This window comes from Ixodes scapularis, unplaced genomic scaffold, assembly GCF_016920785.2.
Source record: "Ixodes scapularis isolate PalLabHiFi unplaced genomic scaffold, ASM1692078v2 PGA_scaffold3__209_contigs__length_174095766, whole genome shotgun sequence".
In the NCBI taxonomy this organism is placed as follows: domain Eukaryota; kingdom Metazoa; phylum Arthropoda; class Arachnida; order Ixodida; family Ixodidae; genus Ixodes; species Ixodes scapularis.
In genome coordinates, this window is record NW_024609868.1 from 149,436,876 (window position 1) to 149,453,172 (window position 16,297).

Here is a 16,297-nt window from a genome sequence, read left to right on the forward strand (position 1 = left end):
TCGTGCCCAGAATTTGCGTGACTTCTTTCGCGAACGGCCTCGCGGATAAAACTGCGAAGGCTTTCGCGGGAAAACGGCGGATCATCTGGTGCTTGAGCGAGGCTCGCGATTGTGTGAACTGCGGTAGTTGAGCGCGGGACAGTCAGGCGTTGTTGGCGAATTTCTTGATAATTCTGACATGCCTCGACAAGCTTGCTCACCGTGAGGTCGCTTTGGGTGGCAAGGAGTTGGAATGCATCCTCAGCAATTCCCTTCAAGATATGGTTTACTTTTTGTTTTTCGGTCATGTCCGGGTTTGATCGTCGGCAGAGCTGGAGAACTTCTTCGATGTATGCCGTGAAGGTTTCTTCTGGTTGCTGGACCCGGATGTTGAGTTTTCTTTCGGCGGTGAGCTTTCAAACGGCGGGTCTTCCAAATACCTCTTTGATTTTTGCCTTAAACTCCTCCCAGGTGGTGAGCACGGCCTCGTGGTTGAACCAGAGGTTAGCAACGTCCGAAAGGTATAAAACAGCGTTGCTTAACTTGGTAGCTGGATCCCATTTGTTGTGTCGACTGGCTCGGTCGTAGGAGTCTAAGCAGTCCTCTACCTCATCATCGCCCGCACCAGAGAACCATTTCGGGTCGCGTTGCCGGAGTGCTCCAGCGCACACGATGGTTGTGGGGGTGTCGGGTGGTTGGTCGGAGGTGGAATTGCCGTCGGAGGTCGTTGAACCGATCGCCATGCTAGTTGTTAGGACGCGGTTGCGGAGTTCCAGGGTGGTTTCTGGTTACCGGAGCCGAAGATGCTTGAGGGCGTGGAAAGCCCGCACCTCCACCACTTCTTAGATGGATAATGGAATGTTGCTTTTAATGTATAACCGAGTGGGTTGAGGACCAGGTTCCAACTGATTCGGCCAGCATGCGCCGCGTGAGTCGATGACGATCACGGTGGTTGTGAATGAAGACGATGACGAAGTATGAACGTCAATCTTCTTAACAATATAGTTGAAAACCATGAGAAAAGGGGAAATACAAAAAAAGAAAAAACGGAGAAGACAACGTAAGTTGTCAAACGCAGCTGTGTTGAGTGACACGGAACCACCAATAAATGCTATTTGAGACGAAAAAAAAAAAAACGGAAAGAGAGACCTTAATATACAGACCACGACTTAACACTTCTCAAAGTGTACCATCGCGGACAATATGAGCTGAAACTGCGCTCCGCCCGGCGCACGGTACTACCTGCGCCGCCCGTCGCCTTGCTCCGCACGCACGGCACACCCTGAGGCCGAGCTAAATGAACACTTGCGCTCGCTACGCCGCTGCGCTCTTCCGCCCGTCTGCTAGCGAGACGGCCTGTGCGACAGTGGGCGTGTGCGTAGAGCGGCAGGGGGGGGGGGGGGTGAGGAGGAGGAGAGGGAGGGAGATTACAGTTGTCCCTTTTTTGCAATTGATTTACTCCACTCTATTGCGTAGAATTATGTAGAAAAACCGCTGATTGATGAAGAAAAAAATGTTGAGATATCTTAAATTGCAGCTGCGATTATCGTTTTGGAAAGTCGCATCAAAAGACGTTGCAGGTCGTTTCACACAAAATAAGTTTCTGACAAGACACCGGTATTTTATTTACAAATTCCTAGTTCTAATAAAGTGTGACAAACAGTCATATATTTGCCAGGAGAAGGCGCTTGAAACAGCATCGAGAAATTATTCGCAGAGGACAATGTCAGACACAAAAAATTAAAAGTGGGCGTGGAAGTTCAACTGCATTATACAAGAAGATTAGGATCATAGACGCAACACAAGAAAGTATGCGCTGGTTAACGGCGTCAAACAGTGTGTCGCAACCGTAGCAGCCAGCTTTCTTCCAATTGGTAGAAGTCCAGTTGAAGGGGTCCTTAGGCGCAGTAAAACATACAAAAGAAGTTAATACCACGTCATTGTCCCCTGACACACGACCACGCCTTTCATCCTCTCTGCAGTGGTAAGGTATCAACAGAGCGCGGCCACGAAGCCTGGCTCGGCCCGAAGCCTCTGCCATTCACGTCTCACCGCGGCCCACATTTCGGCGGCAGTGGCGCGGGGGAGGGAACACAGTGACATGGTTACCTTGATGCGCCTCCAAACGTCTTTGATGATATTCAGATCGGCACCTTTTGGGCGCCAAGGCAGCTCCGTGAGGCAGCGGTCTTCGAGGAGATACGAGCGTGACAACCCCTTTTTTTACTTCTGCTCTCTTTTGAAAAGCACTGAAATGCATGTTAGCTGAACACGTCAACATTGGGCTGCACGGCACACGCATCGTGATGGTGGTTCCGTCGGCCAATATTTTTGGTAGTAGACGGCCGGAAGACCGCAGCGGCGCAGTGAGCGCCAGTGATAATTTATCTCGGCCTAAGGTTGCGCCGTGTTTTCGAGCGATGCGACAGGCGGCGCAGGTAGTACCGTGCACGGGCCGGAGCGCTGTTCCAGCTCATATTGTCCGCGATAGTACTTATCGGGGCTTCCCTGACAATAAACTCAGCTGTGTTTAAGAACTTGTGTTGTCTTGTTCGTTTTTCTTTGATATTTCCCCTTTTCTCAGGTTTTCAACTATGGCGTTTAACCAGCTAGCCTGCACTCTTTCCCTTCTGGATATTCATTCCATTTGTAAATTTGTAGCCTCGAAGTAACTTTTGTTATAGTATGAACATGATCAAAAATCGCGCACAAAAAGACGTGGACAAACGAGGAAGGAACACAGAACACAGACAGGCGCGCTTTGGAACCATGTTCCACGTTTACCAACTCGCCCAGCTTACTACTCTGCTACTGTTATACTATGCTCTAAATACGTTGAGCTTGTCTCATTATAGCCCTCGTTGCTGCTGTGCCAATAAACTCTTAATCCTCATTATCGTCATCATCATCAACCTTTGGAAACCGAGCAAGCAATCGCAAGACAATATATAACTAGGCTCGGGAAAATATGGCAGCAATGAATTTCTCGCTAAATGTATTTTTAGAAGAATTTCTAGCCGATCAAGATTGCTCCATCGAAGAAAATTTGACTCTATTTCAAGACGCGATTTAGAATTTTGTGTCGACCAACATTCCTAAGATCAATATCGCATCCGACTATCTCTCACCCTGGTTCACGAATTCCCTAAAACGTATGTTTAACAAAAAAGAAGAGGTCGTTCAAGAAAACAAAAATAACTAACAGAAACGACACTTTTGTTCGAAAAAAAGGAGGTTATCAAAGCAAGAAAAGATTTTTTTTTTTTTTTTAGACAGACTGCTACGTGTGTGAGGACCCAATCCTCGTAAGTTGTGGAAAATATTAAATCCCAGTGAAACTCAGGAGTAATTCGTTGTTCACAAACCAAGAAGGTGACTGCTTGCCGAGAGGAATGCGGGGCATATGTTAGCATTTTCTCGACGGTATTCATTCAAAAATCATTCCCACTACCTTCGCCACCGGAGTTTCAATTTGCACCCATGTCTCCCATTTCATTCACAAGTAACAGTATTGCCAAACTTATTGATAAATTCCTGTTTTACTGCGCCGCCGGCGATGGTGTCATATCTTCAAAGGTGATAAAATTGTTAAGCCACTCGGCCTCTTTTATTTTATCTCAGCTTTTTCAGCAGGTTTGACACTGGCACTGTTGCAACTGACTGGGGTTTTGTTATCGTCCAACCAATTTTCTAATCTTGCATAAAGTTCGTCCCGTCCAATTATCGGCACATCTCCCTCACAAGCGTTCCGTTCAATGTAATGGAGGACGTCATTTTTACAGCTATCCTGTCTCACCACAACGGCATTAACTTCTCTTTTTTTTTAATCAGCACAAGAACTACTCATGTAATACAGAACTATTTGAGTTCATCACAGATTTGCACTTTAACACTCATGCTCGCATCCAGACTGATGTTTTCTTCATCGACTTTGCAAAGGCATTTGATACAGTTCCGCATGGTCGCCGACTTTTACAATTGTCCCATCTTTAAATAGGTCAATCTAAAGTACAATGGATTGAAGAATTTTTGCGTGGTAGAACCCAATCAGTAAGGTAAAACGATACCCTTTCTCCAAAACTTTCCGTGACATCAGGCGTTCCTCAGGGTAGCTTATTTGTCCCCTCTTGTTTCTCGTTTATATCAATGACCTTCCATCCACCTTAATGTCAACAATCAGATTGTTTGCGGACGATTGTGTCATGTATCAAAAATACTCAGTACCGATGATAGTCGCGCTCTACAAACTGACCGTGACAAAATTAGTAACTAGTGCTTAAAATGGCAGCTTAACTATAGTGCTTGGAACGCGTCTTCGACTGGTGTGTTTACCGCGGCCAAAAAAGTGGTCCCTCGATTTCCGCCTGATGACGTCATAGAAGTGTCATGGTGTCGCCGGTCGCGACCCTGGCGGCGTTCCAACAGTTGTGGTACAAATAGCAGACGCCTGTTCTGCTGCAGGTCGCTCTCCACTGTCGCTGTTCACGGAAGTTAGAGCAGCCGGAAGTTCGGACGCCTGGGACGCCGTGACGACAGCGACACTCGCGTTCGCTCGTGCTTTTCGCCAGCATTTCTACGGCCGACCGCCAGGATCGCGTCAGGCAACAGCATGACACTCCGGCTTCTTTGACGTCATCTGTTGCCACATTGGGACCACTTTTGATGTATGGGCAGGATAGGACGCTAAACACACCAGTCGAAGACGCGATCCAGGCACCATAGCTTAACATTAGCAAATGCCGACTAATGAGAGTTACCAATAAGACTAATGTGATATTGATCCAGTACAGCCTCCTCTCTCCCGAACTAGAAGTTGTATGTCATATAAATATCTAGGCATCCATTCCACGTCCAGCTTCAGTGGGAACATGCACATTGATCATATCATATTAAACGCATGCAGAGAGCTCGCTTTTCTAAGACGCACACTGTACCATTCACCCCAAGAGACGCGCCGGCTTGCCTATGAAACTATATTTCTACCGTAACTACAAGGTGATTCAAGGAGACGCCAGGCTCTTTAAATCGACCGCAAAATTCTGTTTTTAACCTATCGCGCTTCGACTTCGTGCAGCGTTGCCCACAGATGGTGCATTTTTTTTTTTTTTTTTTGTAAACTTTGCAAAGAGCGAACTTACCTGAGGAAAAAGTAAAGAAAGAAAAAGGCTTAGCTCCTATGGAAATGCAGCGACGCCACCGTTCTTCAAACAGCACGGCGCCGTTTCGCACGGGAGACAAGAGATGGCGCAACGAACGAGCATACGGCGCCGAGAGCCGGCGTTTTTAGCAGACAATCTTTTCGACTCAAAAGCGGCGCGCGTTCCGCAGGCGGCGACAGTTGCAGAAACAAAAACAGGCGCGGTAACAACAAGCAACTGCAGTTCCTTGTCTGCTAAAGACGCCGGCTCTCGGCGTCCTATGCTCGTTCGTTGGCGGCAGTTGGTGTCGGCGACCGCTTGCGCAATCACTTGTCTCCCGTGCGAAACGGTGCCGTGTTTGAAGACCGGTAACGTCGCTGCGTTTCCATAGGAGTTAAGACTTTTTCTTTCTTTACTTTTTCCTCAGGTAAGTTCTCTGTTTGCAAATTTCACAAAAAAAAAATGCACCATCTGTGGGCAACGCTGCACAAAGTTGTAGCGCGATAGCTTAAAAAACCGAATTTCGCGGTCGATTTAAAGAGCCTGGTGTCTCCTTGAATCACCCTGTAGAATATGCAAATATAATTTGAAACCCGCACAAAAATTATCTTATCAAAAGTCTTGAAGCCTAACAAAATAAAACTGCCCGCATTATTTCTGGAAAATACGCGTATCAATCCAATGCCACGAGTTTAAAATAAAATTTTGGTCTGTCTTCTTTGGAGATAAAAACAATTTTACGCTTGTGTTTTTTTGTGTTTTTTTTTCATCAAAATTATTACCGTGACTCTACTTTCAGACAAACGTTTTGTAGGCTTGGAACCCACATTTCGGTCCGATGTTATAAAACCCAGAAAGTGGAACCTTTTGCGTTAGTTTTGGCATTTGGGTATTTGAAATTGGAGCAGCCTCTCAGACTCTGTAGAAACAGAACGTGACGTGTTGTTTAGGAAGGAATGTGAAGATCTATTGTTGAATTAGTTCCAAGATAATAATCTGTTTCGGCTTGAATGTGCTTGGCATTGTGTACATGACTTGAGTCAATCAATGGCACCTCTGATTTTGTTCTTCATTGTTTGATCAGTGTTTAAACCCAAAGTTTTATATGTATCGAGCTTTTGTAGGTTTTTAGGTTTTCAAACCCTCGTTCATGCAATACGTCCGAAAGGGTGTCTTTGAGCAACACTAAATTGATTTAAATTAAACTAGATGTTGATGACTCGCGGAAATACAAAACCAGGTTCATTGTCAGTTGGCACCCGGCATCAGGGCCCGTTTGCTCGAAGCTGGTTAACTAATCGCGGTTAACCGGATTTCCCTACGAGTGGGAATTTTAGGTCACGTGACCTGCAGGGTAGGGACGCCGGAGTCAAATAGTACCTAGCATCAGACAATATGGCTGCTACGGCTGCTCGTCACGCTTGGGAACATTTATTTTTACGAAGATGCGTCATCCTCGTGCCACGAAAGGAACATTTCAACACAGAGTCTACAGTCGGAGTCGACGGCAGCTCGCCCACCGCCGGACGGCGAGCGTGCTACGCTTGACTGGTCATGTCAAGTTCGAGTTCACGCATCGCCCGTGCACTTGTTTCAACGAATGGTACAGTGAGCGGGATCTTCAAATAGATTACCTAGGTGAGTGCCGCGATGTTTCACGAGAAAGTAATGAGATCGTACCGCTATCAAAATGTCATGTCAACAGATCTTGTGTTGTAATCAACGTCCAGCTTTCTTTTTTTCACTTTTGAAACCTACTAAAATAAACTCACTTACTTACTTACCTTGAGCCGCAATCGCATGGTAGTGAAACAAATCACTCCGAAAAACTGCCTCTAATCGCGGAGTCCGGTTTATAGTACAGTTCGCCGTGTATTGTATTTGCAGCGCATCCACAACACCGACGACCCCCTTGCAGCGGGAGACGGTTCAACGAAGGCAAGATGTGAACTAAAAACTTTCCTCGGAAGCAAATATCCGTTACCTCAATATAAACTGCCGGCACGGATGCCGGACTTGTACAACTGGGAAATAAACAAGCACGGATACCGGACTTGTACAACTGGGAAATAAACAAAGCTTCTATCATGAAAAAAGTGTCCATGTTTTCTCTTGCGCCTGTCTTTCGTCAATTTATTTTGTTTTGGGATAACTAGATGTTTTGTTAGGATTATAAGGAGAGACATAATTACGTAGCAGACGATCACAACCAATCTGAAATCTAAAATGAGTCGGGCGACATCAAGCATCAGCATGAAACGGCGGAGGAATTGGACGAACAATTACAACTAATTTGGGTAGTGGGCGAGCGAAAATATCAAATTATAGGGAAGTTCAGTGCTGGGATCACGACCCAAACAGAAAGACAGGCATGGACTGTTTGCGTACCCCAGACCAATTACAGCAGTGTTCGAAGAACCTTTTAAAGAAGACCAGATTGCTGTACAGCTTATACAAGCACGAACAGCGCACAGGTAAGTTTATTGTGTTCTTAAGTTAAATAAAAATATATTGCATTGCTTTAGTGATAATATAGGGACAATCAGACCTAGAAACGTGCATGTGGACATTTGTATATTCGTGCACCTTTGCCCTCTGCTGGGAGTCGACTTGTCGTCTTCTAAGAACAGCAGTAAGAGCAGTGTTACAGCATCAGAAGACCATTTATTGCAGTTTATGTACAAGTTCTGCACAGGCTGTCTGGAACTCGTAAAACCGTTCTAGTGGAAGACCCAACACTTGGGACACAATATTAACACACATTTTTAGAGCACAATGGTCCAGGCCAACCGAGGCCGACAGGCCAAACTGTAAGAAAGTAAAAATTGCATGATTACATAGTCCACAGTTTCAGCAATGTTATGTCACAGTTACTGAATGTTTAAAAGAATGCCTCATGCAGTATTTGTTTATTTTGATTTTCCCATGAAGGTTTCATTTACATACTTGGTTGAACAGTGAACCCCACCTCCTTTGTTTTTGCTCATGACTCGAGTAAGTAGTAGACGAGAGGAAATTACCTAATTCATAGGTGCTGGGCCAAACCCCCATGTCTTGACGCCCCTCGGCGAAGCCGTCCTCGAGACGATCGGCGAGGACTTTCCCAATCTGTGCGGGTTTGGTTGCCACGATAGGTGACACGGAAGAGTAGGTGACTGGTTTCTAGACCCGATTGTGTGACGAGTAAATGGTGCTAAGGAACCGGTCATAGTAAAGCAGAACTGTCGCTCCAGGCGAAGCTCTAAAAGACGAGGACAAATGTTGATAACAAGATGGGCATGTTACCATTTGAATAGCATTACTGCCAAGCACTTTTATATAAAGACCAGAGGTCAGATTCCCGAAACATTCTTACGGCAAAAAAAGTTAGCAAATTTATCTTACGACAAAGTTACAAACTTTTGAGTATTCCCGAAGCAAAATGTTTTTTAAGTTTTGCGCACATTTCGACGAAATCTGTAACTTGCGCAAAACTTGCGAACATTTTGCTTCAGGAATACTCAAAAGTTCGTAACTTTGTCGTCAGATAAATTTACAAGCTCTTTTGTCGTAAGAAAATTTCGGGAATCTGGCTTCAGTTTTATTTCAACCACAAAAGCTCAAAGGCGACTCGAAGTATAAGTCACGAAACCGTCTTCCAGAGTACACTCCAAGATTTGGCAAGACAAAGCGCTACCACATTTCTCATTATTTTCAGCAAGGCTGAAAGAGTTTTACCGAAGCTACGAATTTATGAAATAGGACGGCACGCAATGAAAAATCAGGAGGTAAAGCTTTTTACCATAATCTAATAAAAATTAAATGCAACAAAGTGGCAATGGCTTTTTTTTTATGGTAACTGTATCAGGTTTTCAATATGTAAATTAAAATGTCACACACAGTGCAACCATCCTGTTCCTAGTTTTACCAACTTAGAAAAATTGGCTCAAACACTTCCTTCATTCCAGTTGTGAAGTTAACGACTCCCATGATGGTAACCTGTGCGAGTAAAATCAATGCCAGTGAAACTATGTGCTGTAATGTTTGAAGTTGTCCTATCAATGTGCACAGTGCAACGAGATTGGACTCGAAATATGACCACTAGTTTTATGAACTGTTAATCACATAACTACACAGCTGCATTCAAACCTTTAGCAGTGAAAGTGCATGAACACATGCCTGCAAATGCTCTTCACAACCAAATGCGCATTTTCCCACACCATGTATTGGGCAATTGTGCAAGAAGTAACGACACTGTGCTCCGACCTCAAGCCTGCATGTCAGTATATAAACCAACTTAGCTAGCAAACTTTGTCCTCTGCACCAACACGTATAAATAAAGTTTGGCCCAGCATCGGCATCTTTATCAGGGTTACAAACTATGCACAGTGTGTTCTCTTTGCCCGCACTGACAAGAACAAAACCTCACCACTTTTTACACATGCATTTCTCGCAGCTCCAGGGGAATAGATTTACAGCCTGGTCCCTCTGGGAGCGGAAGTGCTGTACGAGAGTCTGCCACAGGAGGCGATGCAGCGGGCTCCGACGGATGTGCCGTACAGCTGACGTTGGTGCCGGGAGGCTTCACAGCGGTTCCTGCAGGAGACAGAGAGGCAGCAGCAGCTGGAGGGAGCCAATCTCCTGCTGGAGAAGGAGTGCACAGAAAGGGTTAAACAAGCTGCCACGGCAATGATGGCAGCCGCAACTGCTGCAGAGGAGTTCTACCATCAGTCAAAAAATTACTAGAGGAACGAAAAAACTTTAAAAATCTTTAATTGGACTGGGAACACAGCGTGCAAAATTGCAAATCAAATTGTTAAAAAAACAGTTAGGAGAAGAGTAAACGTTGACATATTATGCTGTTTTTAATTTGCAATTTGAATGTATTTGTTCACATATGACAAAGCCAACACAGCTGATGAGAAATAAAATTCATTTTACTTGCAACTGTCAATAGATCTCTGGATTCAGATCTGCTATTCTCCGTCTCGTCCTACGATGGACTCAAAAGCCCAATGCTACAGGCCGCCGGGTCCATTCACGAGCCTGTTTGAAACCATGTGGTATATTTGCTATGGGCACTAGTCCTTCGTCGGGTGAGATGAAATATAACTGAAGCATGTACAGCGTATTAAAAATTTTATATATCAACATTGTATCACAGAGGATAAGTTCTAAAAGGTAATGTTTGACGACTTTACATCATTGGGAGTACCTTGCCAGCACAGTGCACTGGCACTCACGACCATGCGAAGCAGCATGCGAAATATATTAGTATAGTTACGCTCAACCGATGAACTGGCTAGTGATGGCGTACCAAGCCTCATTGCTTTCGTCACGACCCGCTGCCACGGGCTCGACGGGAACCTCTTCGGGGAGGACAGTCCTTGGCATGCTGCAAGGGTATGTCTTGGCCAGGTTGTGCAGGACACAGCAGGCGACAGTGATGTCACAGCATCTCTCTGCTGCATCCTCAACTCAGCATAGAGGCAGTGGAACCTACGCTTGAGCTGGCCTATCGTCCTGCACAGTGTATAAGTCGAGCAAGATCTGTTATCCTTTCGAAGCGGTTTAACAAGAACCTCTAATGAGGTCGGCATGTGATGTCTATCACCGCTCCAGCCCATTGAAAACATGGTATTATGCCTAATATTTTATATTTTTGCTGGAATATTTTAACATAGAAATGATATGCAAATTTTGTTAAGATACCAGTGATGTGATTGGTCCGAGTCATTTTGGCGCAGCTCTTGGAGCAGTCAAAAGTCAATTTTGGAGCAACAAAAAGAACTTCTGCAGCATAAGCACACATTAATTTTTATTCATACCAAAGCAAGCATTATGTCAAGCTTAATTTTTCGGCCTGTCCAACTAAAAGTCAATGTCTACATTGCCTTCTCACATACATTCAAACCTTTGTTAGCATAAACTGCACAGCAGGAGTCCCTCAAACACAAAACTATAGCGTTTAGTTGCATAGAGAAGCACCATGACAAGGTGACAAGAAGGTGAGTGATGAAGGACAACAGAAACTGCTTTCAATGGTTATTTTAGGTACTGAATGCCACTGAAATAGTACAATAACATTGATGACATAAACTGATGCTTCCTTCAAGTTCTAGAGGCTGTAATAAAACTGCAATTTATAATTCGGATAAAAAGCAAAGCACTTGTCATTTGATTATCAACATAAATTACATTTTATCTGTAGAACTTCATAGCAAAAACGGCACGTGAACGAAACTTAAAAACAATTCCGCCGAGCTCATTCAGGTTCTTCCCGAGATTCCATCCACTGCTCCTGTCAATTTAGTTCTAATCTACTCACACCTATACAAAATTGATAGCTAAACAAATGAGTTGGCATAAATAAATAAACATACGAAAGAGCACATATAAATGTTCTTGCAATACCGAAGTACCGTTACTAAATCTTGAATTCGAAAAAGGTACCGCTAGGATCTCACAATCTATCATATTTACGAGCTGAAGTTGTATTCAGGAATTGTGTTGCATCTCGCTTTGGAGGAGTGCTTTCCGCTTAACACGGAGGTGCGCTGCGGCGAAGCAGGACATGCAAAATCGCGATGCCTACTCCGTGGTGTTTCCTTCTCTGCAGCACACCAGAGCGCGGTGAAAAGCGCACTCAACGACACTTGCTAACCCTCCAGAATAAACAGACGACTAAAATGAAAATTATTACGAAACTTCCAGATACTGTGTGTCTTTCATACAAAATGTGAGTGAATAGTATGGTATTTGAGACGATAATCAAAAGTTTTGAAAACCTGAACACTTGCGTAAGCGTATCATAACGGTCCGGCCGGGCAGCGAGGCCCGAGCTATTGTATTTTCAGTATTATTAAAGTGACATTAAGTTTTGGCAATATGTTGGAGCAAATTCCTCACATTTTGGTTAAATGTAGCAGAAGGTAGCCGGGTGATCAGTTTGGGGCAAATGGCGCAGCAATCGCATCACTGATATAATGAAAATGTTCTTAGCAAAAACCTGCAAGGAAAATGCAGTCTGAGATAAGCAGTATTTAAGAGGATATGTTTGAATATGTCTGTACTCAAACTGTCCAAAAGCAAGACCTGCATAAGCCAATGTGTAATTTGTTTTTCACCCATCGCAAGCATTGCTTTTTTTTCTAAGAATTGCTTTACATTCAGGCATTTCTAACTGCTTTTTTTTTAAGTATGAACTTCTAGTAAAAACTTGTAGGTTAATAAACCCAGTCATACAGCACCAACAGGAAGGATATGTTTCAGAGAACTTCTATTCTGGAGCTCAAACAGAAAAGAGCGAATGAAATAGAATAATTAATGTGACATATAGAGTTAGCTGACAAATGGTTGAACCTTAGAATAAACAATACAGGCTATGGCAGTAGGTTATAGCTAGGGCTCCGTGTTTTCGGAGTTTATTTTTCGTCAAATTCGGAGGGTGTTTTTCGGAGTTTATTTTTTGCCGACAATTCGGAGTTTATCGGATTTTATATTTGTTTTATTCTTAATTCTCCGAAATTCGGAGTTTAATTTTGCAGTGTTTCCTACTGAAAATAAATATGTAAATAATAACCGGATGTAAACGTACGCCAGATAAAAGTTAAAACGCGCTTGTATCGATTAAAATTTCTTCAGTTGAATTGGACGTTCGTGCCATGCTACCATTGGCAATATTAATTTGTCCCACGACAAAAGTCGCACACAAGTGTTGCTTCGATAAACGTCGAAACCTTGAAATCAATAAATTCCCGGGGGCAATCTCTAGGGGCAAGACCCCTTTTGACAATGGTCTGAGATTTGAAAGATAATTATTGTGCCATTTTCCCCGGGCCGTTGACTCCGTGCTGATCAAATTCTAAAAAGAAAAAAAAAAAGACTTTCACTTTTTCTTTTTTTTTTTTTGGCCCGGGGGGGGGGGGGGGGGGGGGCATTAGCACATAAACATTGGGAGTTTATCGGATAAATCCGAATTGACCAAAATTTTACCGGCGGGTGTTTTTCGAACTTTTTAGGATTTATCCGAAAACACGGAGCCCTAGTTATAGCCAGTAGTATAAATAAGGTGGAGTAGAGATACGCATTCCTTTCCTTGCTTCTGAGCAGCCGTAGCCTTCTATCCAAGAATAAAAATGGGAACAAATGTAAAGCGCAGGCACAACCATATGAAAAAGTTTAGGAACCTCAAGGTGCCGAAACCCTGAAGCGTCGAACAAGGACGCATAGCCTGGCTTTACCGTTCCACGATGCTCCTCGTTGTGCTATGCGACGCATTGTAGGCGACCTCCGCTGTTAATGACGGAGAGAAGAAGGGCGTCATCAGCCATGGCTTGCCAGGTGTAGCCGCTATCTCCAAGCAGTAGACCATCGTAAACGCCATCGGCCCGCTTGCCTGACACCGAGCCCTCTGTGAATATCCTAGAGTCGTGGGTGCTTCCAGGCATCAACAGCACCCGCGACCGAAGGGAGCCCACCGACCTCAAAGAAGGCCTGCTGCAAGGCATGACCCTCAGCTTCACCTGGCCACCTGCATTGTAGATGAATTTGAGTCAGTCTGTAGCACCATGACATTAAGAGCGATGGTATTGTTGTTGTGATCACATGCTCAGAAATAACACACCTACATTCATCTTCATCAATAGCGAGCAATAAAAACCTTGTCCGCACAATGACAGTACTCAGTTGCCGCAAGACTAGCTCAGTAGCACCAAGTGCATCGTGGGGAGTGTAGAAACCAGGCTGTTTATAAATATCTGCACTCCTACTTTATTTGTAGTTTCGTTGCATTTGCACCTGCACCAATAATAGGTACTAAGGGAGTCATTTTGTACACTCCAGTTGGTTCGTGTAATTTTACTGCTTAGTTCACTGGTCTGCATGTCACGCTCATAACCAAAAAACAAATATCGAGTGCTGAAGCAACACTATTAATATTCCTTTAGGGAGGTACCAGTATACGGGGGGATCAATACGCTGGCAGATATTGAAGCTAGCAAGTCTACAGCTTAAGAAACAAAAACTGAAGGGTCATTGCACAGGTGGTGCGCCGTAAATAAATTGCAGAATATGTGTGCTGAGAAGACCACTTTCAACGAACTCAGGTATTCACGCACCCAAATTTCTATACAAAAGGTTTCTGCAATAATGGTGATTGCTCATCGAGCAATCTAGGCCCAGACTTTCTTCTTGGAAAACTGGCATGCACATGCGCCTAGTATGGGGACGCGCCAGGAGATGCCCCAAACCACTTACCCTATGAAGTCTCGGGCACGACGTGACAAGGCCAGAGTCACCCGCCTCACAGTCCGCGAAGCAGTGGAGACATGCACGGGTATGTAGTCCCCTGCGGTGATGAGGAAGCTCTCCGTGGCGTAGAACTACAGGGCGACAATGACCTGCTGCTCTGCAGAGAGGGCGCGGCTGCGAGGCGTCGGCCGCTCCAGGTCCGGGCGCAGTGGGTCGGCGAGGAACACAATGCCCGCGCGACCGAATCGAAAGCGTTCCTGCAGTTCGTCCTCGTCGAACCCCTCCAAAGGGTTCAAACGGTCACGGAACACACGCTGCCGTCCCCTCATCACAACAGCGTATTGGGCGAACGCGCGCTCTCTTCGATGTCGGCGTCGCGTCACAGTCGACATTGCGTCCCTTATCTTCGCCAATCCGTCCGCAAATCAGTTTTCAGTCAGTCGGCGGGCAAATCGGCGGGTCGGTTGGGCAAACGGCAAAGAAGACAAACAGTGAAAATCAGCTGATAACTAAAGCGCGGAAAACGTGCGTTGCAAGATATGAGAACAAAACAACAAATCTATAAAGACCGTTGCCAGAACCGAAATCAGCGCTGTAAACTTATGCTGTGTTTGGCGAAACAATAGATGCATCAAAATATTTATGATTTTTTAAAGTATAAATATATATTTTATGCATAAAAAGAAACACTACGATAAGATGTCGGTTTTATTTTTTTTATAAAGACAAAGCTAGCGAAAAAGTTTCTTAAAAGGCTATTTGTTTGCTTCGACCGGCAGGTGGCGGGAGCTACCGCATAATGATAAAACACGGAGAAATTGCGCATCGAAGTTTTGTCGAAGGCGGCTAGGTACTCCGAGGCACCTAGGTAGGGAAACGCGGTTAACTTTTAACCGCGGTTAGAGTTAACCAGCTTCGAGCAAACGGGCCCAGGAGACAAAACCGAACGCAGCACAGAAGACAGGCAAGCACCAGGCATCAAAACCTACCTGTCTTGGACGCAATATTTACGATTTCAATAAGCTTGTCAACGTCATCACGTCGTTCCGCAATCCGGAGACGGCCATCTTAACCAAGTGTACGTAGCGCTATGGTCCCTAGAAAGACTGGCTAATCTTCCGTCCACTGCCCTTTTCGGCGACTGTCGCGGAATGAAAGCGCGTGGCGGCGTGACGAGCACTCGGCGTGCCAGAAAATGGCAGTTACCTAGCCACAAAAAGAAGAATAATAAAATGGAGAAAATACGTCAGACGAAGGCGAATGAGCACTTCGCAGATGAATTATTTACCGCTCCTGGCCTTCGGAAATCAGAGCCGTTCTCGCCTTGCTGCATTCTCTCTGTTCCTTGTTTTGGAATAAAGGCGAAAAGGAGGAGGATAAAGGGCTTGAGTATGTTTGATGGTTTCGGTACTCGCGAGCTGCCACCACCTATGTGCTGCAGTCCTCCAGGCAACCCAAGGATGACTGGGATGGCCTGTGCCCGCCTGCCCGACAATAGACTTTTCCTCTGCCTCCTCGTGACCCTGTCCACATCCCTTCGTCAAGCAAAACCGTTCCGGACGCCCCCGAGGACTCGGAACCCAGAGCTCTGTTGTCTCCGTCAGGCGCTTTCGGCTCCACCGTGGCCGAGGCCGACTGCACCAGTTCCGACTCAGATCGCCTTGTTATAGACGACGTGGGTGGCGCCATACCCAGTTTTGATGTTCCCCCTCCGCGGCAACTACGTCAAAGACGATGACATCCCCCGAGTCGTCGGCGGACTCGGCGTCTCGGGAAGACACCGCCATGCCACTCGACCGTTCCCATGTCAAGTGAGGCTTCTCGGCACCCAACAACAGCTCGGACACCGCCCCCAGTTCATCCCTCAATAAAAACCGTGCCGGACCGAAGAACCTCGAGGAGGACCATGCGCTGGTATTTTAACTTTGCTGACCTTTATGCTGTGTTCT

The 16,297-nt window shown here is 45.2% G+C and overlaps 1 protein-coding gene across 1 annotated transcript; it reads right to left on the reverse strand.

Moving 5' to 3' along the window:
- Positions 1-9,420: 9,420 nt before the first annotated feature.
- Positions 9,421-13,471, reverse strand: LOC121837425. Its single transcript, XM_042293050.1, has 3 exons — positions 13,340-13,471; positions 10,414-10,619; positions 9,421-9,692 (listed from the first exon to the last, which is right to left on the reverse strand). Exons 1-3 carry the CDS (start codon positions 13,468-13,470, stop codon positions 9,532-9,534), a joined length of 498 nt encoding a protein of 165 aa, XP_042148984.1. The 5' UTR covers position 13,471; the 3' UTR covers positions 9,421-9,531.
- Between the last annotated feature and the right edge of the window lie 2,826 nt (positions 13,472-16,297).